The sequence below is a fragment of the Lonchura striata genome, chromosome 22 (assembly GCF_046129695.1).
Source record: "Lonchura striata isolate bLonStr1 chromosome 22, bLonStr1.mat, whole genome shotgun sequence".
NCBI lineage: Eukaryota > Metazoa > Chordata > Aves > Passeriformes > Estrildidae > Lonchura > Lonchura striata.
In genome coordinates this window covers 8,681,744-8,705,958 of record NC_134624.1, presented here as the reverse complement: position 1 = coordinate 8,705,958, position 24,215 = coordinate 8,681,744, and the positions used below count along the sequence as shown (strand labels likewise).

At 51.6% G+C, this 24,215-nt stretch overlaps 3 protein-coding genes across 4 annotated transcripts; 1 reads left to right on the top strand and 2 right to left on the bottom strand.

The window, feature by feature from the left end:
* Positions 1 to 868: 868 nt before the first annotated feature.
* MRPS2 (mitochondrial ribosomal protein S2) lies at positions 869 to 2,570 on the bottom strand. The gene is made up of 4 exons (XM_021543588.3): positions 2,450 to 2,570; positions 2,292 to 2,375; positions 2,031 to 2,160; positions 869 to 1,738 (listed from the first exon to the last, which is right to left on the bottom strand). Exons 1-4 carry the CDS (start codon positions 2,475 to 2,477, stop codon positions 1,195 to 1,197), a joined length of 786 nt encoding a protein of 261 aa, XP_021399263.2. The 5' UTR covers positions 2,478 to 2,570; the 3' UTR covers positions 869 to 1,194.
* Positions 2,571 to 2,589: 19 nt separating this feature from the next.
* On the top strand, positions 2,590 to 3,502 carry PIERCE1 (piercer of microtubule wall 1). The gene is made up of 3 exons (XM_021543591.2): positions 2,590 to 2,738; positions 2,804 to 2,882; positions 3,020 to 3,502. The coding sequence occupies exons 1-3, from the start codon at positions 2,674 to 2,676 to the stop codon at positions 3,218 to 3,220; spliced, it is 345 nt and encodes a 114-aa protein (XP_021399266.1). The 5' UTR covers positions 2,590 to 2,673; the 3' UTR covers positions 3,221 to 3,502.
* A 2,246-nt stretch (positions 3,503 to 5,748) lies between these two features.
* On the bottom strand, positions 5,749 to 18,112 carry PPP1R26 (protein phosphatase 1 regulatory subunit 26). 2 transcript variants are annotated; one of them, XM_021543587.2, is made up of 2 exons: positions 18,073 to 18,112; positions 5,749 to 11,969 (listed from the first exon to the last, which is right to left on the bottom strand). In XM_021543587.2, exon 2 carries the CDS (start codon positions 11,906 to 11,908, stop codon positions 7,955 to 7,957), a length of 3,954 nt encoding a protein of 1,317 aa, XP_021399262.2. In that variant the 5' UTR covers positions 11,909 to 11,969; positions 18,073 to 18,112; the 3' UTR covers positions 5,749 to 7,954. The 2 variants fall into 2 exon arrangements, with proteins under 2 accessions (XP_021399262.2, XP_021399260.2); XM_021543585.2 differs by lacking the exon at positions 18,073 to 18,112 and adding an exon at positions 14,903 to 15,011.
* Between the last annotated feature and the right edge of the window lie 6,103 nt (positions 18,113 to 24,215).

Genomic DNA, 24,215 nt, shown 5'->3' with positions numbered 1-24,215 from the left:
ATGGGGACACGGGAATGGGACACGGGAGTAGGACACGGGAATGGGGACACGGGAATGGGACACGGGAATGGGGACACGGGAATGGGACAGGGAAATGGGACACGGGAATGGGACACGGGACAGTGGACACGGGAATGGGGACACGGGAATGGGACACGGGACAGGGGACACGGGACAGGGGACACGGGAATGGGACACGGGAATGGGACACGGGAATGGGACATGGGACAGGGGACACAGGACAGGGGACACGGGACAGGGGACACGGGAATGGGACACGGGAATGGGACACGGGACAGGGGACACGGGAATGGGACGGGGGAGGGGACAGGGAAAACAAGATGGGACACGGGAGGGGACAGAGGAAAGGATACAGGACAGGGAACACGAGACATGGGACAGGATAGGGGATGGGACACAGGATGGGACATGAGACGGGGGACATGGGACGGGACACGGGATGTGACACGGGACACAGGATGTGACACGGGACAGGGGACACAAGACTGGGGACACAGGACGGGACACGGGACAGGACAGGGAACAGGGGATGGGACACGGGATAGGACATGGGACGGGGGACACTGGACAGGGGACAGAGACCCCTGCCCAGGAGTGCTCTAGGGCCTCCCACAGAGACATGAGGCTATAAGGGATGGATATTCCTTTTTTTAGCTGCTCCTGGAGTGCCCCATGTCCCGTGGTGGCAAAGATTGGGCTCCCAGTGTATCCTGGGACAAAGTGGGGACCCTCTGACTCCCACTGGGGACCCTGTCACCCAGCTTGGGGACAACCTTTCCCTCCCATTGCTGTGACTGCCCCAGTCAGATTCCCCATCCCATTCCACTAGGGAAAACCCCAAGAAGGATCAGGGGGATAAATCCCTTTATTTGTAAGAACAGACACAAGACACAAGTGGTTTCAGGTGAGATCATCAGCTCAGGGAAGCCACAGGACAGCGGCACCTCCCTGCAACAGTGACAAACTCAAGGACAGGAGCAGGGGCTGGCCTGGCTCTGTTTTCCCTTGCGTTGCTCTGGACAATCTTTCGGAGCTACAGCTCCTGGGTGGCTGTGACCGCCGTGGGGACACCGTGCACAGGACTGGGGTCCCCTCCCCGGGCAGCCAGCTGTGCTGGATGCAGAGCCAGCCCCGCGGAACCGGAGCAGAGGCACCCAGCCCATCCCCGGGGCTCTAATTGCCCTCGGCTTTCCTCTGCAGCTCCTCGACGGCCTCGCTCTGCCGCCTCTTGTCCTTGGCACGGATGATGGTCATCCTGAAGAGCTTGCAGTAGAGCTCCATGGCCGCGGGGCTGTCGTCGTTGCCGGGCACGGGGTAGCTGATCAAACACGGGTTGCAGTTCGTGTCCACCACCCCAACCGTGGGGATGTTCATCTTGGCCGCGTCACGGATGGCCACGTGCGGCTCGAAGACGTTGTTGAGGGTGCTGAGGAAGATGAGGAGGTCGGGCAGGCGCACGCCGGGGCCGAACAGGACGTGGGCGTTGGTGAGGAGCCCGCCCTGCCAGTAGCGGGTGTGCGCGTACTCCCCGCACGCCCGCGCCGTGCTCTCGACCAGGTGGCAGAACTGGCGCCGGCGGCTGACGAACAGGATGATGCCCCCGCGGTAAGCCACGTGGGCTGTGAAGTTGAGGGCCAGCTGCAGGTGCTGCATGGTCTGATCCAGGTCGATGATGTCCTGATCCAGGCGGCAGCCAAAGATGTAGGGCTCCATGAACCTGCGGGGGCAGAGGGAGGGCGGCACGGGGGACACGGGGATGGGTGTGCGGGCATCGGGCGTTTCTGGCTGTGGGGCAGGAACCATCCCATGCTCCTGCTGCTGGCTGGCACAGAGGTGTTCTCTGCAGAACGGTGTCTGCCTGCTCTCACACCCTCTCAGTGCCCACACCAGGGGGATCCCCGTGCCCTGCCCCGTGCGGGCAGTTCCAGGCTCAGACCAATCCAGCAGATGTGGTCCGGGGCAGCATTCCTGATGTCAACAAGCACTGGATCACGAAAAGCATCACTCACCTGTGCCGACATCCTTTTTTGTGGCCCAGGTGCACCCGAGCATCAAAGAGATCTTTCAGGGTGAAGAGCTCCTTCACGCTGAAGAAGTCGGGGTGGCTGAGAGGCTCGGTCAGCAGCTTGTCATCGTCAGCTGAGAGAGAGGAAACAAATACTCCCTGATTGAGGGGGGACAAGCCGGGCCTGCAGAGGTGCTGCAAGGTGACAGCAGCGCACGGGCATGGCTCAAAGCCCGGGGTGCCAGGCGTGCCCGGCAGCACTCACCGCGGGGCCGGCTGCCTGCCGGGGCCGGGGCCGGGGCCGGGGCCGGGGCCGGGGCCGGGGCGGTGCTGTAGAGCCGCGGGGCCGCTGCGGGACAGAAACACGCGGGTCACACGGGCGGGCCGGGCCGCTCCGGGCCGGCTCCCGGTCCCGCCGCTCACCTGCCCGCAGGAGCCGCGGCAGCGCCATGCTCCGGGCACGGAGCCGGAGGAGCAGATGGAAGAAGAGGAGGAGGAGAGGGGGGAAGGTCAGCGGCGCTTTCCGCTTCCTGCGGGGCGCGGCGCTCGCTGGGGGCGGTTGCGGGCGCTCCCCGCCCTCCGCGTTTGGTCGCCGGGTAACGCTCGGTGCGGCGCGGCTCGGCTCGGCTCGGCTCGGCGGCTCCGCCATGGCCCAGCCCGGCTCGGCGGTGCCCCGGCGCTTCGAGGAGCTCCTCCTGTACCGCGGCTACGGGTGAGCGCAGCGCCGGGCGCGGCGCCGCTGCCCGCTGCCCGCGCTAGCTGTGCTCTCCCCCGCAGGCAGCCGCCGGCTCACCCCCGCTTCCGCACGGCCAACCAGAGCTACGGCAGCAGGGCCCCCACGGTGCACGAACTGCCGGTACGAGCCGCCCCGGGGACGGCGACACTGCCCCGATCCGCCTCCCTGCCGCCGCACCCGGCCAGGCTTGGCAGGTGCTGTCCGCGTTTTAAACATCCCTACCCACCCTACCCTCGTACCTTTTCTCCGCCCCGCAGAGCTCCTTCCACATCCTCCCGCACAAGTTTTCGGATCATCTGGGCAGGATCGGCATGTGCAGGAGCGGCGGCCTCAACACGTCCATGGAGAAGAGTCACTGCACCGGCCCCGACACCTTCATCACCGCCTGCGAGCACCTGGATTTCCACCCCAGCTACAACCCCAGCGGCCCCTCGCACTGCAGGGACCAGCCCCTCTAGGCAGCTCCTGTGTGCCCCGGAAAACGCCCACGGCAGCCAACCTTCCTCGGTACCAACGGGACCCACCAGATTACAGAGGGATGTTATTAAGGGTAATAGGTGGAAGATTTAATGTGGTTAAGTGTCAGGTAGCTCATGTGAGGCGTTTTACCAGCAGCATAGAAATGCTAGGACAGCATAAATTCTGTTTTTATCCCTTTATCCCCCTTCTCTGTCATTAAGAATCCTTTACACTTTTGCTTTATGTACTACGTGTCATTAAAAATGAAGATCTAAACTGCCTCTTTGCTATTTAATGAGTAATCAGGCTGGTATAATAATAATAGTAATAATCCAGAGGTATCCGTTAACTCTTTGGATTTCTTGTAGAAAGTTCACGTTTCTTCTCTCTCCAAACTACAGAGTTTTAAGAAATTATTCAAATAATGACAAGTAATCAAAAAGAAGTGGTTTTTGTTTGTTTTTTTTTTTTTTTAAACTTTTATTGGAACAACTGTAGGTACAGGCAAAGAAACTGCATCAGTTGGACACCTGAAAGAACACCTGAACATTTTTGGCTTAAAAATGAGTTTTTAAGAGAAACTACTCTGCCTGTTTATGGATAAGAAACAGTCCCACCTTACAGGTGTAACAGAACATTAAAAATGAGCATAATATTATTCAAACTGTTTGCTAAAAATATAAATAATGAGTGGAACATTATGTCCAAACACCACTGCAACTGACACTCTTCACATGTCAGAAACATTCCCTGACACACCAAAAATAATAAATTGGAACAGGTAAAAAAACTGAGCGGAATGGGCCTGAAAAAATAACATTTCAAAGATTTAACATCTGAAAATAAATAAGCTACTCTCTTCCATTTGCTGTGATCCTCGTATCAGACTCTAGGCAATACCTGGAGCTTCTTTAGAACCTCTCTTTCTGCTCCTGAAATGAGAAAATAACAAAGTGCTTAATCAATAGAAATAGTTGTGACAATGTTACATAAGTTTTTATCCACAGATTTTTCTGCAGGTGGCATAATTTAGGGATAAGGCTGCCTCTTAAAAATATTAACAGAGTGGATTCTGTCACATATTTTCCCACTTCATCTGAAAACACCCACCTCTTCTTTCTTGCCTCAATTTCTTCCCTTTTAATTTTTTTCTTCAAACCAATTCCTTTGAGGAGTTTGGCATGCAACATATCTAAATATTCAGAGGTTACACCAAATACACTTTTTGTAAAAGAAATACCTGTACAAATTCAAAATATCATCCTAAAAATGACTCATTTTTACCACACAGGATCTACCTGAAACAATCTCTTTCTACTCTATTTTGAAAGGAAGATTTTCACATTTGCAGATAAAATTATGTGAGGCTGAATTATCACCAACTGAGGGGATAAAAAATTAAAAAGCTTCTACATTAATAAAAGAAATGGGGGCAGGGGTGGTGTGTTCCTGCCTTGTATAAAGAGCAGCTACATGCCAAAACACACGTTCCTAAAATAGCAGCAAAGAACTGGGAATAAAAAATTAAGGGAGTCCTTGCTGCCCCTTGAGGATGCTTGAGGATTGTTCCCAAAGCACCCAAAAACGGTCACTGGGGTAAAAAATGAAGCAATAAACCTCTTTTCAGATTTATCTGACAGCTGCGGTACTGCAGCCAGGATCTGTAACTCACAAGAGCCAAAATAAAAAACACCAAGTGGTTTAAGCACTTAATATCTAAATTAACAAGTTTTGTGCTCTGACTGGAAAGTAAAATTAGCGTTGTGCATTTTTTAAAAATATGAACCAGCACTCATTAAAAACAAGGTAACTTCACAAGCTTTAGAAGAGCTGGGTTTGTGGTTCCTTCTATCTACTGCAATAATTATAATTAATTGGTGTCTCAGGAGGGTGGGAGTAATGAGAAAAGGAATTTTCTGGACACTCCCCAGAGCTGGCACTGGAGTGACAGGGCCAGCAGGGCTGTGCAGGCTGTGCCCACTCTGTGCCCTCCCTGGGGCTCTCATGGGACTATGAACAGCAAATAAAATCTGCTTTTGGAACTGCTTTTATGAAGATTCAGCCTTGAGAGCTTCGTGCTGCAGTCCCAACCTTGGTCCCACGTGTGGGAATTTGTTGTTGCTCAAGATAATACTTTTTACTGCTCAGCCTTTAGTGATGTGTAAAGGATTTTTTATTGCTGCCAAGCCACCAGACTTCTCTTTTCTGAGCAAGCAATGAGAACTGGGCCAGGATGAGGACACTGCCACTGGAGCCCTTCAATTCAGAGATGCTCCTTGACACACATTCAGTCACACAAAGATTCCACTTCCTAACCACAAACACCAGGAAAGAAAACTCTTGGGCTTCTGCTACCACAAGCACCATTCTCCCAAAAGCCACCCCTTTGTGTGTTTTGTAAATTCTCCTCCTTTTTTTTTTTTTTGTTACAGAGAATTAATGACATCCTCAGTCAGGAGGGAAGAAGAGGGAACACAGAAATTGTTACTCACTCAAGATGATGACACAAACCATAGGAACACTCCGGTTGCACGGTCCATGGGCAGAACCCCATTTATTAAACATTAGAAACTCAGCAATGTACACCAGTTCCTATATACAAATCAAGTTCATCAATTAAAATAAAAAAGTGCTGTTTGAAATCAGATTTTATTTAAAGCACAAGGTAACTGGAATTGCATTTTAACTGGGAGTGGGTCAGGTACTGAGGACACAGACACAGCAACAGGGGCACGAGACACCTTTGAAGTCTTAATGTGGATTTACTGAAAACTTTTGAGAAGAAACATTCAGCTTTTTATACAAACAGTACAGAGTGCTTCCAACATCTCTAGGAAAATTAAGTATACACTTTAATCCTTTTAAAGCAAGGTACTTGGAAAACTTCTAGTTTAAAATACCAGCCTATTGACCTATTCCAAACAAAAGGCTCAAATCCTGCAACGGAATCAAGGCAGAGCAAAAGATAAACCTGTGAAGAGGGAGTGCAGGCACTGAACTAGGGAAAAACCACTTTTCCAAGGAATCCTACCACAAAATGGAGATGAGTTAACACATTGACCTTTAAACAACCCGACCAGCCAACCCCAGGGCTACAAAGAGGTGGCTGGACAGTCAGAAACGCCAAGTGAGCACTAGGAACATGTTTCAAACGTAGCTGCACGACAGCATGAACACACCAAGGAAGTTTATTTCTCTACATGCCACAGTCACTACTCTATGCTACACCGTATTTTGCCCACATTCTGCATCACACCAGGGCCACCACGGGATTCTGGATCCAGTCTTGGCTGCTTTTGCTCCATTTTGCAAGTTTAAGGCCAGCCTGGAGGAAGACGCCTGAAGTGACTGAGAAACAGAGTGATGCTAAGTGGTGGTTTGGCTGAGAAGTTCTGCAGAAGAGCAGACAAAGAGAATATCAGATCAATTCACAGGGACAAGATGTGAGAACAAACTCCTCCAAGGACTTCACAACACAAAAATGAAAATGAAAGAGCCAACAGCTCCAATTTACACCTTTTGAATTTGCAGCGAAACCAGTGTGGGGGCACTTTTTTGTGTGTGTGATGTGAATGTGCTACTTCAATCCCGTTGAAAGTCAGTACAAATAAAAAGATAGTAGTGAAAAATTGCTTTATTCTGGCTGCTGGAAACGGAGGCAGAGAAAGAGCCTGAAGAAAGAACAGTGCTGAAAATATCCGTGGCTGAAAAAATCCGTTTGTGTTGCGACTTCCTACAGCAAACTCAGCTTTGCTTTATTGCACCAAAATTGTCCGTGAAAAGTTCACAGAAATGTAACATTTTAAAAACCACTTCTGAAAAAGGAAAGTTAAGGGCACTCAGTTCCAGAAGTTCATTCAGGAAACCAAAAGCCATCTCTGGGTAACTGCAGGGCATCAAAATGAGAGTTGAGAATAATGTGGAATTGTTTGAGCCCTACAGATCCAACAGTACAGAAATCCAGGGAAATGCAGGGAAATCCACAGAAATCCAGGGAAATCATGTTGTCTGAACAGACACACTCCTTCACTTGTCTTGGACTGCAATTGTGCTTGGAATCATCTGCTAGCAGGAGGTTCTGGGTATGTAAAAGGACTTTGAGCAGCTGCTGAGATCACTCTGCAGACAGAGCCATTCATTGACCTGAATTTGCATTTTTATCTTCCAGGCTGGATCTCCACACCCACAGCTGAGTTCTGCTCAGGGACCTCACCCCACAGTCCTCAGGGTGGGAAAACTGAGCTCCAGCAAAAGCCAGCCCGCAGGATTGTCCTGAGGCAGCTCAGATCATCGGCACTGCTATCCAAGGCTGGGCTTTCCTAGGATCTCTTAACAGGTTCCCAAATAAATTCTGTGCGCAAACAGGTTTCCCTTTGAGAGACAATTAGAGGCCTCATAATTTAAAGTGTGATTAGCCAATATTTTATCTACAGTAACTACAGCATCCTGTAGGAATGCAAGCCCTAAAAATCATTATAAAAAATATTTCCTTAGAGCACTTTAAATAATTTACAAAATTCTACAAAAGCTACGAATGCCTATCTGTGACATCCCTGTTAAATAGAATTATTTTCACATTAGTGTGTGTATGATATACAGGTATCAGCATCTCGCACTGCTTCTCCTTTCCTGTCTCAAGCTTTATCAAGGTAATTATAATCACAGTTATTTTATAAAAAGACTGCTAGTGTAAAAAAAAAAAAAAAAAAAAAAAAAAAAAAAAAAAAAAGTACTTACATATTTGAAACCTTTTTTTCCAAGAGGGAACCTGGACAGTCCCCTGCAGGTAGGTCAGTGAATTTTGCACAGGTTTTGGTTAAAAATTCCTGCCCTTGGTGTACTTCACTAGCAGCTTCCCTGTTCTGCAGGACAGGTATTTTTCCTTCCATTTTCAAGCTGGATACCTGAATTTCTCCCTGCCTGTCAACTTTTTCTTCCTTAATGCACATCTGCACACTGTGATCTGCACATGCTCCTCCACTATCATGCACTGCTGCTGCTGTCACATTGAATTCCTGCCTTGGGCAAGCTAAACTTGGATCTGGCCTCTTGTCCAGCTGGTTATTCCCTCCCTTACTGTCCTCCTGAGCACTCTGCTGAGCTGGCTCTCTGCTGGCTTTATCTGCTTTTCCCACACTGCACTCAGGGTGTGGGGGATCTGCAGTGGAGTCAGCCCAGTTGTCTCGCTGGATATCTCCTTCCTTGATCCACATCTGGGTGTTCTCAGCTCTGGAGGTTCCTCTGCAAACCTTATCAGCTTTTCCTGCTGCCACACTCTGTTCCTGTGAGGGAAGGCAGGAGTGGGACTGATCCCCTGGAGCCTCAGCCTTCCTGCAACCCTCAGCTGCCTCTTGGAGACACTCAGCTCCTGCACAGCTTTCTGCTACGTGGGGACTCGCCCCTCCCACAATGAGTTTCTGAGAACTGGCTTCTTTTATTGCTGGTGTAATTTCCCCACTAAATTTGCCTTTTGGCAAGGGGTTTAGTACATCTGTGTCCTGGGAAGATGCCTCCATTCCCAAGGCACTGCTCTCCCTGAGCAAACACTCTGCTTTTTGCTTTTTGTTCAAAAGCATCAATTTCTTCCTGTCCCGGGCATATTTCAGACCTGCAATAAATTTACTTGAGATTTTTAGTTGGAAGGTATTCTTCCTTTTAGATCTGGGCTTTGCATTCATGACTTTTCTCACTTTACATCCTTCATTTCTGCTGGGTTTTGGGGGCTCTGTGTTACAGACATTCCTTTTACCTGTTGCACTCCCAGGTAACTCCTCAGCAGCACCACCTCTGACCCCCCCCAGTCCTTGCTTAGCTTTTGACTGAGCAGTAGTAGGAACATTCTCTGCAGAGGAAGCACATTTTCCACTGCCAGCTAACATTGCACTTTTCCCTTCTGTTCTCTGAGAGTTCTTCACCTCCTCAGTTTGCTGAGCTACCTCAGTCTTTTTACTCTGACCCGGCACGAGGTCGATCTCATTTTCCACCAGCTGCTGCTTTGCTTTTCCTTTATTACCACTTTGTTTGGTTGCTCTAAGTAGGTCCAGACTTGCATCACCTTTTTGCATCTCTGAACTGCTTGCAGAGTCTTTAGCCTTTTCTGCCAAAAACCTCCTGATTTCCTGCTCGATGCTGTCATCGCTGTCCACTGAGCTGCTGTCACTGGCATCTGACACAGCTGGGAAACCACATTTTCTATTTTTAGCCCCCCGCTGGTTTGAAACTGGTTTATGTTTATTGCCTTTTTTATGCTGTAAGTTAAACTTCAGGTTTTTCACGGTTTCTGGCTTGTCATTGGGAAGTTTGATGTTGTCTGGAGGATTCCTGACTGCATTCTCCTTCACAGCTTTCCTAGGTTTTGAGAGGCAGCTTTTCAGCAGTGAGGGATTTTTACATTTCCACTCATTTTGTTGGAGGCCACTGAACTCATCCAGCAGCTGAGTTTCTGTCTCAGTGAATCTGACTTTCTTCTTGCACTGAGCTTTCTGGTCCTTGGATTTCTTCTTTAACTTCCTTTTAGACTGTAACAGGTCCTTGATAGCAGAATCCAGGTCCTCATCACTGTCCAGAGAGCTGCTCTCATCACCCGACCCCTCCCTCTCTGGGGTTTGGATGGGCATTTTTGTAGGTTTTCTTGTGCTGCTCTGAACCTGCAGAAAAGGATTTGCAGAGTCCAAGGCCACACATCTGCTGCCATCAGAGCCAGAAGATTTGGGAGAAATCAGCTGCTGCTGCCTCGAGTCTTTGTGACTCTGTGCATCCCGGAGTTCTGCAGGGCTGCTCAGGGCATGCTCCTCTGGGAGCACTGGGAATTTGGAACAGTTACCTGGCTGGAAAAGTCCTGGCTCCAGCTGTTCAGGTAGTTTTGACCCACCTTGTTTTGCTGTTCTGCCTTCCTTTTTAAGTCTCCTTTTCCGACTCAGGGATAATTTCAGTGTTTTGGGCAGAGCAGGCTCAAGGGTCTCAGTGAGGTTGTTTGGATCAGAAGGCAAAGGCATGTGCATGGAGCGTGACAGGCTGGGAGGTTTTGTTCCAAGGTTTTCTGACTGTGCTTTCAGAGCCAAAAATGCCCTGATTTCTTGCTCTATGCTGTCATCACTGTCCACAAGGCTGCTGTCACTTTCACAACGGGAGGACGAGAGAAGCTGGGGAGAAAAGAAGGAGTCTGCAGTGAGGGATTTGTTGTCACTTCCCATTTGGGATGGCATGATTGTTTTGGAAATATCCAGGATAGCTTCTGCACACATGAGTTCTGCAGATGTGTCTGCTCTGCAAGAGGCCTGCAATGTGAGCTCACAAGCAGTAATCTTGTTTTCTGGAAGTGCGAAATGTCTGGCTTTTTTCAGTGGTTTAAACAGCTTATTAAAATCATTGCTGGTGCTTTCTAATCCCGTTGACGTGGAATTAACTTCTTTTCTCTTGTTGCTTATAGGGTTTTTATGGATTTCTGGTGAGGCACTTTTTGTGGAGCTAATTGTCAGGCTGGCAGAAATGTCTGCTATACCCTTTGGATCAAATGGTTCCCTCTGCAAAGGGACACAGTTTGCTGCATGACCTGCCTCCTTCCTGATTTTCTCCAGCTGGTAAAGCTGAATGGCTTCTTCGATGCCATCATCGCTGCTTGAGTCAGATGTGTGCATGCTCTCCTTGATGAGTGCTTCCCTTGGCTCCCAGTAATGAGTTCCACTTCCCTCTTTCTGCTCCACGAGCCAAGGCTGGCTGGCAGTGGCCATTTCTAGATATGCTTGGCTCACCTGGCTGAAATCACTGGGCTCTGCTTGGATTTTTGACTGCAAACACTTGGACTGGGCACTGGACTTCTGCAGTTTGGGATGGTGTCTCAGGAGCAGTGCATTACAACCTTGCTTTATAGCACCACAGTTTGTTCTGTTTGTTGCTTCTTTGTTGCATTTCAGGACAGATCTCACACGGGAATCCTTTTTATCCTCCTCGGTAACACATTTGCTCATTTCTTGCTGCTTCTTCTCATTCAAGAACTGCACTATTTCAGCTTGTATGCTCTGATCAAAGGAGTCATCGCTGCTGATGCTCTGAGGGGAAGCGGGCTGAAGCCTTTTCCCAATTGCCAGGTGGTCAGACAGGTATTCTTCAGAGAGCATCTCTGCTTTAAATTTCACAGGGAGGAGGTTACTCGCCACTTTCTTCTGGGAGAACTCTCTCTTAAACCTTTTGTCCCTGCTCAGGTTCTCAGAACGCTCTGCATTCCTTGGCAACGACTGGGCACTTTTGCTTTTTGTTTTCAAGTACTCTTGGATGGCTTCCTCTATACCTCGGTCCACAGAATCGTCGCTGTCAGAATCGAGCAGCAGAGTCCCAAACTCTACATTCCCTTCTGCTTGGCTGCCGTCAGAATCCTCAGGGCACCCACACTGGGTGTACTGAGGATGCTTCCGCAGCAGCGTGGTGCTGGATGTGACTCTGGTACTGGTGCCTTTTCCTCCCTTCTGTTTTTTCTGCATAACACAGCCACACTCATTGTTCATACCCAGGGCAGGCTCTTGGCTTTGCAGGTTGTTTATGATCATCTGAACTTTGGCGCTCACGGAGGTTCTGGTGACGTTGCTGTCGGATTCAGGGAAGCAAACAGGGTATCTACAATTCCTTGCTGGTCCAAAGGACTCCCATTTTGTCTGAAGAGCTACCAGAGGAGGAGCATCCATAAGGAACATTCTAGCAGACCACAGCAAAGTTCACAATGGAACAGATTTTCAGACGGGTCTCTCCTCCATCCTAAAACAAATTAAAAAAGGAAAATATTTATTAAGCGTCTGCCTTCTAGAAATTCCATGTAATAATCCTGGTAACATAAAGTGTAAATTATTAACACTCAGAAAGAACTACTGTGCCAGATAATCACAGGAATTACTCCTCAACATCACTTGAACATAACCTAATTCAGGTAATTAACTTTTGAAACTCTTCCTTGCTTTCCAATCCTTTTTGCATGCGCTCCTGAATAATGATGCACTGCCCAGACCCACAAAGACCCACTGTGATGGGATGCAGTGCACTGGTGTGTGCAATCCCCTTTGAACTCAGGCTGTCTGAATATTTTTGCAGAAAACTTTGCAGCGGGAGAGAAAGAACAATTTTAAGGAATGCCTTCATAGTGGGAGTGGAGAACTCAGCAAAATACTCTGCTCGTTGTTTCCTTTGGCATTACTGCCCTTTTTAAAGATCATGCAGCTCAGTTTTCCAAGGAAAGCAGCACTGGCTGTGTCCACATGGTGCAGGACGCGTGGATGTGGAGAAACCTGGACCATCATCTGGGATGGTGGGATATAAACCGACTTCTCCTCAGAGAGCAGAGTACTCACACAACAGCTTTTGCTAGATCTGACTTGGCATTAAACACGCACAGCTGAGGGACTTGGGGCAGCTGAGAGAGAAGGGAACTTATTTCTTCCTGAAACACACTTTAGAGAAATAACCCTGAGACATCAGTCATCCGGCCTCACTGCAGGATAAAAGCTCTTGGCAAACACAGATCTTGGGGAGTGCATAAAAGCAGGATGAAGATTAGGAACTATTCTTTGTGTTCCAGTAGAAACCGCAGACAGAACGAAGCTTTGGTTTATGGAAGAGTGGAAAACGCCACCCACAAAACTCCACTTAACACCCCAAAGAGTTCACCACCTCCACATAGTCCCATGAGGGTCGAAGGCTTCACCTGCAGCATCATTTGGGAGGATCAAGGGTGACAGTAATTCCCAAAAACTACTGCAGCTGGGTGGCTCTTCAAGCCCAGGCTCCACGCAAGCACAGTGAGTCCCAACTGCAGTGGCACTGGACTCTGCCAACGCACAGCGACACAATCTTCCCTCTGAAACCTCCCTAACCTTGCACTTGTCAATTATTCTCTAGCTCTGGTTTCAAATTAAACAGTGGTATTAAATATTTTAAAGGATTAGAGACTCTAAACTCTTTAAAACTTGTTTTTATTTACAGAGAATAAGATAACAGACAACCAGGGAAGACAATTCTTCATCACTCTTCGCTTGGGCAAATATAAATTAAAAACATTTTTCCTTGTAATAAGCAGCTAAGGATCAAAAAGACAGAAATTAGGATACCTCATTACCTTGAAGCAACACAATTAACACACTTTAGCTCCCAGCTTCATTAAAAAATAAAACCCCAACATTTTTCCTATTAACCTATTTCCACAGTTTTCAGAAAAGGGCCAGGTGCCTTCACTATCCCACACTTGGGCTGGGGGTCCTGCAGGAATTATAAGGGATTGGGGTGAATTTTTGTGTCTGGGCACCCATGGAGACTGTGAGGGGACACCTGGGTGCTGCCTGAGGGGGGATGTGAGGGGACACTCACCCAGGGGATATTCACAGAGGGTGTGAGGGGACATGAGGGGACATGAGGGGACATGCAGTGAGGGTGTGAGGGGAAATGAGGGGACATGAGGGGACATGCAGTGAGGGTGTGAGGGGACGTGAGGGGACATGAGGGGACAAGCACTGAGGGTGTGAGGGGAAAATGAAGGGACACGCAGTGAGGGTGTGAAGGGACATGAGGGGACATGAGGGTACACGCAGTGAGGGTGTGAGGGGAAAATGAAGGGACACGCACTGAGGGTGTGAGGGGACACCCGCCAGGGGCAGTACCCAGACAGGATCTGAGGGGAAATGAGGGCACACACACCCAGGAGGAGTGGGTTACCCTGTGCAACTCTGCGAGGGGAAATGACGGGACACCCACAGGAGCTGCTTGAGGGGACATTATGGGACTCCCACACAGCAGGTACCTACAGAGACTGTGTATAGGGACATGAGGGATGCTGGCTCAGGGGATACCTACAGCGGATGTGTGAAGGGACACCAACCCGAGGAGCACACACAGAGGGTGCGTGAGGGGACATGAAGCACCATCAACCCCGGGGGCACCACAGAGGGAGCGTGAAGGGACATAAGTGCCATCAACCCCGGGGGCACCACAGAGGGTGCGTGAGGGGACATAAAGTACCACCAACCCGAGGAGCGCCCACAGAGGGTGCGTGAGGGGACAGGAAGCGCCATCAACCCCGGGGGCACCCACAGAGGGAGCGTGAAGGGACATAAGTGCCATCAACCCCGGGGGCACCCACAGAGGGAGCGTGAAGGGACATAAGTGCCATCAACCCCGGGGGCACCCACAGAGGGTGTGTGAGGGGACATGAAGCGCCACCAACCCGAGGAGCGCCCACAGAGGGTGCGTGAGGGGACATAAAGTGCCACCAACCCGGGGGCACCCACAGAGGCTCCGTGAGGGGACATAAAGTGCCACCAACCCGGGGGCACCCACAGAGGCTCCGTGAAGGGAAATGAAGCGCCACCAACCCGGGGGCACCCACAGAGGCTCCGTGAGGGGACATAAAGTGCCACCAACCCGGGGGCACCCACAGAGGCTCCGTGAGGGGACATGAGGGTGCCCCCAGCTCGGGGCGCACCCCGGGGGGCTGTGACGGGTCCCCCACCCTCGGGGGCCGCCAGCAGCCGCCGCCCGCGGGACCCCCGCGGGGCGCCGCGCCCGCTGCCCGCGGCCGGCCGGGCCCTGCCCGCGCCGCCATGGCTGCCCCTTCCCGCCTTCCGCCGCCCCGCAGCCGGGCCCGGGCCTCGCTCGGCCGCCGGCTCCTCGGCGGGGCCCGGCCGCGCCCCCCGCCCGCCGCTCACCTGCCGAGAGGAGGCCGACAGGGGCGACGGGGGTCGGCGGCGGCCGGGCCGGGCTGTCGGCTCCGCCGGGCTCCGCTCCGCCGCTGCCCGCCGCGCTGGTGCAGGGGCGGGCGGCGCTTCCTTCCCTGCCCCCGGGGAGCGGGAGGCATGCGCCGCAGGGCTCCGGCGGGGAGGCGGGGAGGGAGCGCACCGGGCCGGGGCACAAAGGCGGCGGCGGGCCCGGAGCCGGCGCGGAGCGGAGCGGAGGGAGGGCGGCGGCAGCCCGGTAACGATCGTAACGGAAGGGCCGCCGGGGGAAGGGCACCGCGGCTTCCTGCAGCAGCCCCGCGGCCACGGCCGGGCTCCGAGCCGCGGCCCCGGCGCGGTCCGGGAGAACGGCAGCGGAAAGGAGGCGATTGTGCTCGGCTCTTGTCGCAGAGCGGGGGATGATCCACCCGCTCCCTTCGGGGCGCCAGACTGGGGGAAACTCAAAGTATCGGCAGGGTGCAACACTTGGCTGTCCCAAGTGCAAAGTTTGGGGTGCAGAACGAGAAGTGAGGCGCAGAGAGGCAGGGCCGCTGCTTTCAGCCGCTGAAGCGGTCGGTGCTGGGGCTCCTGGAGCCGTTGGGTTGTTGGAGGTTTCACGTATCAAAACAGCAAAGTTTTAGTGCTCTAATTCATCCCTGTTTTGTTGGCAAGCGGGTTTTCCCCGAGGATACACTGCCAACCCGGTGCTATCATCCCTGTGCTTCCAGAGCAGAACCAAGATGTGGGATGCTTCCTTGCGGGACACCCGTTTCAACCTGCTCATTTCTAAAACACACAGAGTGAGTCACGGCTCTCAGTCTATAAATCTGCACAAGCACTTCCATTCCCTGTCTCTAGCAAACATTAAACCCCCGTGCCTCAACCTAAAGTGCTGCCTGCTTTCACTTTGTCAGTGCGTTTTGTTTCCCCGTGGGGCTGGAACACCTGTGATGCTGCAGAGGAAATCAGCATCTTTTGGCTGGATGTCCTCAAAATCACAGGGGAAGAGCTCGGGCTGGGTGATGGCAAGTGGGGAACAGCAGCTAAGGAGGGTCCCAGGCTGGAAATGGGGTAACTGAGAGTGTTACACTCTTTTTGTGCTCTGTGGCAACACATCACAAGATATGGGGCTGACATATGGCGAGGAACAGATTTCCACCTGCTTTTATCCCAGAGATTCTTGGTTTGGGAACACCTGTATTTCTGTGCCCTTTCCTCACCTCCAGCTTCACAATTTAATTATTTTCTTCACTCCATGAATTCTCTATTACCAAAGTAGGTCTGACCGTGGGAATGTGGTGCCAGGACCACGTTTCAAACCATCAGACACACTTACAAACTTGTATTAGTTTATCTCTTGCTCTTACAACAGATAAAACAGAGCCGATAAGACATTTGCCTGTGTGTTCTTGTCCCTGGGATATGTAACATGCTTTTATGTTCTGATCTGGCTCGCTTGAACGAGACTGCTGAAAACAGCACAGCCAGCATCTGTGTGCAGGAGGAAACAATGGACTTGCTTTTCCTTCACTGCAGAATTGCAGCCTGGAGGTGAGGAAACTTTGCTTCGCTCACCATATTCCTCCCTAATGCTGCGGCAGAAGGAAGAAAGGGCTCTTGTATTCATGTATCCTCCCGGGCCAAGTCAATTTACATGTGAATGCACTTTTAAAATAAAATTAAAAGTCAAAGCTGTGGCCAGAAGCCTGATAAATGTTTTTGTGCACATGCAGTTGCTGGGGAGGGGGGAGGCTGCTGCTGCTGGAGAGCTCTGCTGTCCCCAGCCGAGGTGGCATTTGTGGCTCTGTGTGCCACTTTTAGTTGAAAGAAGAGCAGAGGTGCCATTAGGGATGATTTGCCTTCCTGATCCCTGATCTTGGCAGGAATGAGAGCAGTGGTCCCCATCCGTGCTGGACAGATGACAAAGTCAGGAGCACTAATTGGACCCCTCATTAGAATGGCTGGAATGGCAGGGGAACACTCACATTTCCAAAATGAAACATCTCCCCTGACCTCCGGATCTGCTGCTCCTGTTTGCAGGGATAGGTGCTCATTACAGGTGCCTCTGGATACCTCAGAGCCTGAAATCAGAGCTCAGGCAATGGCTTTTATTTTTTTCCCCAGCAAGAGAAAGTTCAAGATTAAAACCAAATTAGCAGGAATAAAAGGACTCACTGGGCAGATTTTGTTGTTCGGTAACCTGTGGCTCCGGGGCCAATTAATATTCCTTCATGGAGCTATGTTAAAACACCAGCCACGTCTGCTGTGCTGCAGTTTTTTGGGAATATGGGTCACAACTGATGCTGGCTGAGGGCACAGCCATGTCTAGGACAGGAGGGAAGTCAATAACCTCGGATTTCACAAACCCTTTCTTCTGTTGGGGGCAGTTTTGCATTCCCTGAGCACTTCTTTGGGTTCTGGGACAAAACTGATTTACAACAGCACAGTCCTGCTGTGACCACTGAGTTTTTGGGGGGAAAAGCAGTGGAGAAAGGAGGTGAATGGAGCCCAATCTGATTTTCCCTCACCCTCAGTGTTTAGGGTCCATTTTTCACATGGCTGCAGTGAACTTCAGGACACTCAGTGCTGGCCCTGCTCCAACATCTCCCTGCCCTGTTCAGCTCCTTCAGTCTAATCTCAGATGATTTATTAGATGGAGAACAACAGGATCATGTAGTAACATGGCAAATTGAAGACTTTAGTTGTTATTTAATAAATGCCAAGGAGACGCATGAGGCCTTGAAGTTATAATAGAAAGATCTAATTTAGGGAAAAAAAAAACCCCAAAACGGAAGAGACATGCCTGTGATAGCTGCCAGGAAGCAGTGCTGGGTATTGAACATTTCTATTTACCCTCTGAATGGAACAGAGATGGTCTGAACTTCCTTTTAGCAGGGCTGGATGCTGCCCAGGAAAGCAGCACCTGAGGCAGGAGGAGGTTCAAGGGCAGTTTTTGGTGGAGCTCAATCCTGGAAGCCATGCTTTGTCTTGCCTTGGAGGACATTGTTGCTGTAAATCACCTTTGGTTGACAGATTTTTTTTAAGGAAAGAAACCAACTGACTCCGTGAAGCAAACTAAAGTGTAATTATAGTACAGAGGCAGGTTACAGAATGGATTTAACATTTTTGAGTCATACCTGGTTGGCTTCCCATTCATCACTTACCATTATACAAAGTGCAGCTGAAGGTCTCTGCGGGGCACAGCTCATTGCTTTGGAAGATGTCCCTTTTCCTTGTTGACTCCAAGTGTATCTGGTGTAAGAACACAAAGTGGAAAACACAAATTAGTGCCAAGAGTTTTAACTGTAACCCTGACCTTTCCTTGCTACCATGTGGCAGGGACCTCTAAAATATCAAATGAAATGACATCCCCTCTCTCATATTCTGTACCTGGAACCTTTTAATGGGTTTTGTATGACTCATTCCTATCTAGGTTAAATTATAAATATTTCATGTTTACAATCCTGGACATGGGCCGTGTGGGCTTTTAAGATTTTTCTTTACACAAATCCCTCCTTTCCGTCCATCTCCGCGGGCTTTGCTGGGGGGCAATGCTGTCAGTATTCCCGCAAGGACACTTCCAGCTGGCTCCTGTGCTTGTCACAATTCTGCTTGTGCCCATTAGGTGTCAGACTCTTATCAGCTCAGTCTCCAGTTCCTGGGATTTCGAGGAGAATATGAGAAGCCAGAGTTGGTGTGGCAGTTCTGGGATGCTCTCTCGCCTGTGGGTCCTACCCAAAAAGAACAAACTGGGTGCTGTGGTGCTCACTGGGACACCAAACGGGAACTCTGTGCTGGTTTTGTCTCAGGTTTTACCAGCTGAGATTCCTCCAGAGCCACTGCTCACCCCTGGGCTGCAGAATGAGCATCCACAGGCAGCAGCTCTTGCCCCAAACCTGATGGGTTCTGCAGCACATTTGTATTTCAGGCCACCTCTCACTGCATTCCTGAGGTCAGCTCTTCCTATTGCACCAGCTCCTCACGCTGCTCCTGTCTCTGTGGGGTCACTGGGGTGTTGTCAGAGCAGTGACCAACTCTTCCCCGCTTGTCCATCATCCTTTTGGAATGAGCACTTGGAACTGAGTGCTGATGCTTGGAGCCAAGCCCTGCCAGCACCACAAGTGCTCGGATATTTCCTGCACCTCAGGGCTTGGGAGCACGGCTGAACACGTGGGGATTAATTCAGGGACAGAAAGTCAGGTTTTTTGGTTTTTTTTTTAAACTTTTTAATGAATTATGTGCAGTTTCCCACAGCAACACTTTGATTCCAGCCACGAGGCAGGATATAAACACGGGCATTTGGTGCCATGAGCCGAGGTGGCTGGTGATGAAAAGGGGTCTGTGAGCCTTAAAATGGTTTATTTAAAGGGCAGGATCAAAGATGTACCTTGGGATAGATACCTGCCCTGCTACGTGAAGAAAAGCCAGAGTGAAACACAGATGCTGCACTCACTTTATATTTCAAAAGGAAACTGCTTTGACTTTGTGCTGCAGTGGCTGAGAGCTTTAATGGGGCAGGGGGAGGGAAAGAAAACACAATATGCTCCAGCTGCCCTCATTACTGCTTCTCTGACTCTCTGCTGAGGAATCCCAGCACAGCCATGGACTTGTCCACCTGCAATTACCAGGTCCTGCATTTACAGAGTGCTTTTCTTGACTGCTGCTCGCCCAGGAGCATCCCTGCAGCCCCCTCTGAGGCAAAGGCTGCTGGATTCCTTCTGTGGAGCAACTCCTGATTCCCAGCAGGACGTCCTGAGCACTGTCCCAGCCCCCATTAGCTCTAAACCGGTGTTTTTAAGAGGCATCTTCAGCTTTTCAGATCACCTTCAAGGAGTGCTCTATTTTTAGCATCCTTGGACTCTCGTGGCTACAAACAAGCGAAACCTCTCTGTGGTGATTTCACAACAGGGCAGCTGGCAGGGGTTCAAAGTCTCTGTCTGAAGTGCAGCACGATGGAAATGAGTTGTCCCCGAGGTCCCTGAGGAGCAGGCTGAGCCCACGGAGCCACCACGGGATGCTGCCTGTCCAGTCCCAGCAGGGCCAGGGTGCACAGCCTCATCCAGCGATGCCTTTGCACTTGCCAAGTGCTCTTTGCACGAGCAGCTTTGATCAAGGATTTGCAAACAGCTCCTGTGTGGTTCAGTGCTTAAAACGCTTCCTTAAATAAGTTTTGGATCAAGCCAGAGATCACCGCTGGTTTGAATTTTCATCAGACTGACAAAACACGCCGAGCTGGGGGTTTGTGCAATGCTTTGACTTGGGTTCTTCTGCAGCAAAGCAGCACAGAGTGAATCGCCCTCAGCAGAGCAGCCGTGCACAGCCAAAACCTCCCCGCTGCTCTGCAGGGTGAGGGGAACTCCCAGGAGCAGTTCCAGCCTGCTTGGAGCATGCTTGGAGAACAGACTAATAGTTATTTGAGTTATTTGAGGTATTTCTTTTCCCCCAGTCTTCATTCTGCTCTCCCAGTGGGCCAAAGGCACCTCCCAGTGCCCCAGCCCAGAAAGGTGGAGGGCAGGAGCACCCCAGCTTCATGCGAGGTGCAGCTGCTCCCACTCCACGTGTCCTCCTGCTGTTCATGGGTCTTTTAGGGCTGTGACATATGGCCAGTGATGGGAATTTTGGACTAAGTGCAGTGTCAGATTCACCCTCCCATCCTGCAGAGCTGTCAGGGATGGAGAAATGTTGACTGGGCACTGCAAATGCCCTGAGTACAACAGATCCATAACAGCTCTGGAGACAGAGCAGGGCATCAAATCCTGTCCTAGTAAGCATTAAAAAACACATGGTGAGCTTTAACCTGGATGGGGCTTGTGCTGTTGGCATTGATGATCCTTTTAAAGTTTTTCCTCATCCTCATCTTGAATTCCCTGGCAGTGGTCTGGGCTCCTTGGAGGATGACCCAAACCCTCTCTGATCCTTCCAGCACCTCTCAGGCCACCGAGATGCTGAGAAGACAATGTAGGGCTACAAGCCTTCACCCAAAATGTGGCTCACCAACACACAAATCACTGTCTGACTGGCCAGGAAGAATCAGAGGGAGAAAAAAAGGCCCATTCCCATTACCTGAAGTGCTTTTCATTTTTCCCTCTCCTTGCAGCATCCCACTCTGTGCAGGGTGAGGGCTGGACCTGACCCGTAGCCAGGCTTCCCTGCTTGGCTGGGGCTCAGGAAAGCCGCGGGCAGGGAAGGGAAGGAGCGGGGGCAGCGCCTCGGGCTGTGTGTGCCTGCGTGGGACGGGAAAGCCGGAGCAGCTTGAGCCCTACGTGCTGGGAGGAAGGAACCGGCTGCGAGGAGCTGGTGGGAGGAGGAGGAGGAGGAGAAAACGGTGTCAGCAAACGAGGCAGATTGAGAGCTGAGACGTGTTAGTGGTTGTGTTTGGGATATGATCAACGCTCCCTTGTGACTTGCACAGCCGGCAGGGGCCTGAGTGGTGCAAATAGAAAAAGGGGAATCAGTGGGAATGGAGCTCCCACATCCCCTTGTGCTGCAGGAGGCTGCAGGGGAGGGTGAGACCCTCGCACGCCTTGCAAATCCAGGCATGGGCTCATCCAGCTGCCACAGGGCAGGAGGTGGGCAAGCTGGTGGGTGGCACAGAGCCCTCCCCTGCTCCAGGGAGCTGGGCCTTCCAGGACTGGTGGGTGCTGCCAGGACAGCCACCCCCATGGAGTGCAGCCTCCTTTTCCTTTGGATACCTGTGGGTATGGCCCTGAGGGTTTGGTCCCCAAAATCTCTGTCTGGAGTCATCCCCAGCACAAGGGATGAGAAATCTGCTGCTTGTTTGGATGCTGGGCAGTGGCTTGGCTTCAGCATTGTGGGAATGGGGGAGCTGGAACACAGGGTGGGAAGACGGGGGGGCTTTTCCTCATCCCCTCGAATCTCTGTTGTGATAATTCATGAGTGTCACTGGCACATCTGTTCAGAGGGAGAGCAGTAATACAGGTCCAGCTGAGCGAAGAAATTGCTTTCAGAGCTGCTGATTCCCAGCTTGGGGGTGTGTGTCAGCCTGACTGCAGGCTGGGGATTTTTAATTTATTTTTTCCCCTCTCCTTTGCCCTGTTCCTTGCAGCCAGCAGAGATCAGCAGCATGTAAAGCAGGCAGGGGCAGGATCCGCGAATCCTATCCCCGTTCCCATTCTCTGGGATAGATGGGCCATCTGGGCTCACTCATGAGACCCTGAAATCACTCACACGGTGCCTCCAGGAAGGATTTGCAGCTCACTCATGACCAGGCTGCCCTGGTTACCCTTTTCCTGCAGCCCTGTGCCTGCTGGGTGTGTGCTCTGCTCGGGGCCCGTTTCTCCTCTAGATGGTGCCGCTGCCTTTGGGCACCACCGAGGCACCGCGAGCAGCCAGACCCCGGCCCTGCGGCAGAACTGGGGGTGCAGCCAGCCCTGGGCTCTCCCCTGGCCCCTTCCCAGCGTCTTGGCAGGACGGGACAAAGCTGAGGGACACAGCTCGCCATGTGTCACCTGCGCCAGGCTCTGCGCCAGCTACCTGTGGAGCAGCAGCGCCGTGCCAGCCGTGGGCAGGGTGGCACCGAGGGGATGAGAAATCCGTCTCCTGCTATTCCTGGCCTCCCTGTCCTTGGCAGAGTCCTGGCAGTGCCCGCGGGAGATGCTGGCAGAGCGCAGAAGGCGGAGGAGAGGGGATGGATCCCGGGGGTGCCCCCGTGCCTTGCGGCAATCCGCCCGCTTCCGATCGCACCGGGCCGGCCGGAGGAGCCCAAATGCCGCCGCTATTCTCTGTTCGGGTCCTGACTCATCCCCGGGATGGGAGGGATGAGTCTGCCAGAGCCGTGGAGCTGGGCAGGACAGCGGGCAGGACACACAGCCTCGGCTCCCACTGAGCCTCTCTGCCCACCCCATGGCAGCCAGGAGGGCACACGCCGGGATGCTCCTGTCCTCTAGGAGCTGCTCCCTGTCGGAGCCATCTCCTCGCTGCACAGGGACATTTCTGGCTTAGGGTTTGCGTCAGGGCACAGTGAGCTCGGCTGGGTTTGGCAGCCCCCCCGAGCCAGGAGGACATCACTGAGCCGTGCAGCTTGGATTTGGGATCCTGCAGGCAGGGGAATCCTAGGCAGCTCTGCCTGCAGTACTCCCCACTTGTTTAGCCTAAACCCAAATAAATACGAGCCTAATGATTTGAGGGAAACAATAGCAGCCATTCCAGCATAAAGAAAGCTTTCCTCCCATTAAGCTTTGCTGGCAAGCTTTAGAGCCTGTATTTTAAATAAATGTTATGGGTGCATTTAAAAACACACCATATGTTCTCCCGCAGATCTTTCTGGGAGCTGCCTTAGCATGGCTCTGATGGATGCCCTCCTCCCGGTGCCAGGGTGGGTTTGGCCGTGTGCTGCCCATGAAAGCAGGACCAGAGCCCTATGCCCTGACCCTTCCTCATGAAAAAGCCACACGATGGACTCTCCACGCCCCACAACACGAGTTTCTGGAAGTCTCCACCGCCAGCACGAATTGCAAAAGCAACTCTTATTTTCATTAGAGAGCTGATTAATTTGCTGATGACCCGCCCTGCATCCCTGCCACGATTCCCACCACCCCTCCAGCAGCAGCATGAGGCTGTTTTTCGCCAAGCAGCCCCAAACCCGAGGGCAGCAGGTTTTGGGATGGCTCAGTTCCCCCCGACCGCTGTAGGTGGCACTCCGGCCCCGCCGCCCGCCCGGCTGCGCTGGTGCTGGCACGGAGTCAAGGGATGAGCTCTAACTTTACAGATTTTCCCTTCTGACAGATTACTGCTTCATTTGTAACAGAAGAACTTCTCATTAAGTACATTTTTGACATTTTGTTGAGGGGGGGGGAACAAAAATTTAAATCCTCGTGTAGCCGAGCGTGCTGGAGCGTGAGCGCAGCTCTGGCTTCGCAGGTTTGGGAGCTGGGGTTGAATTATTTTCTTTTTTGCTTTGGCTCCAAAATCCCTTTTCATATTTATTCACTCTTAAGCACAATTTCTGCAGCTGGGAGATGGGCACATTCCAAAGAGAACCTGGCTGGAAAGCCAGGAGGGCTTGGAGGCGGCAGCTCCCTGTGCCGGCAGCGCTCGGGTTTCAGTGCTAATCCCATAAGGTTTGATTCGAGTGTGTTTTCAAGGCAAATCCAAATCCAACGGGTTCTTCTCATTGCTCTGGGCACTGTGGGAGTGCCTGGGCATGCCAGGCTTTGGCTGTGTTCAGGGTTGGGCATCTCAAGGCATGAAGTCAGTCCTGGTTCTGCCAGGGACCTGTGGCTGCATACCGGGGACTTGGGGACATCCTGGGGGGACCCAGCTTGCCTTGGACGAAGATCTGCTCTCA

Bases quoted from the DNA above. Each gene is read 5' to 3' on its own strand.
- PIERCE1 (XM_021543591.2), top strand. From the start codon at position 2,674: ATGGCCCAGCCCGGCTCGGCGGTGCCCCGGCGCTTCGAGGAGCTCCTC. The intron at 2,739-2,803 runs GTGAGCGCAGCG...TCTCCCCCGCAG, and splicing joins CTCCTGTACCGCGGCTACGG to GCAGCCGCCGGCTCACCCCC. The intron at 2,883-3,019 runs GTACGAGCCGCC...TCCGCCCCGCAG, and splicing joins CCACGGTGCACGAACTGCCG to AGCTCCTTCCACATCCTCCC.
- MRPS2 (XM_021543588.3), bottom strand. From the start codon at position 2,477: ATGGCGCTGCCGCGGCTCCTGCGGGCAG. The intron at 2,376-2,449 runs GTGAGCGGCGGG...TCTGTCCCGCAG, and splicing joins GCCGCGGCTCCTGCGGGCAG to CGGCCCCGCGGCTCTACAGC. The intron at 1,739-2,030 runs GTGAGTGATGCT...CTGCCCCCGCAG, and splicing joins AAAAAAGGATGTCGGCACAG to GTTCATGGAGCCCTACATCT.
- PPP1R26 (XM_021543587.2), bottom strand. From the start codon at position 11,908: ATGTTCCTTATGGATGCTCCTCCTCTGGTAGCTCTTCAGACAAAATGG.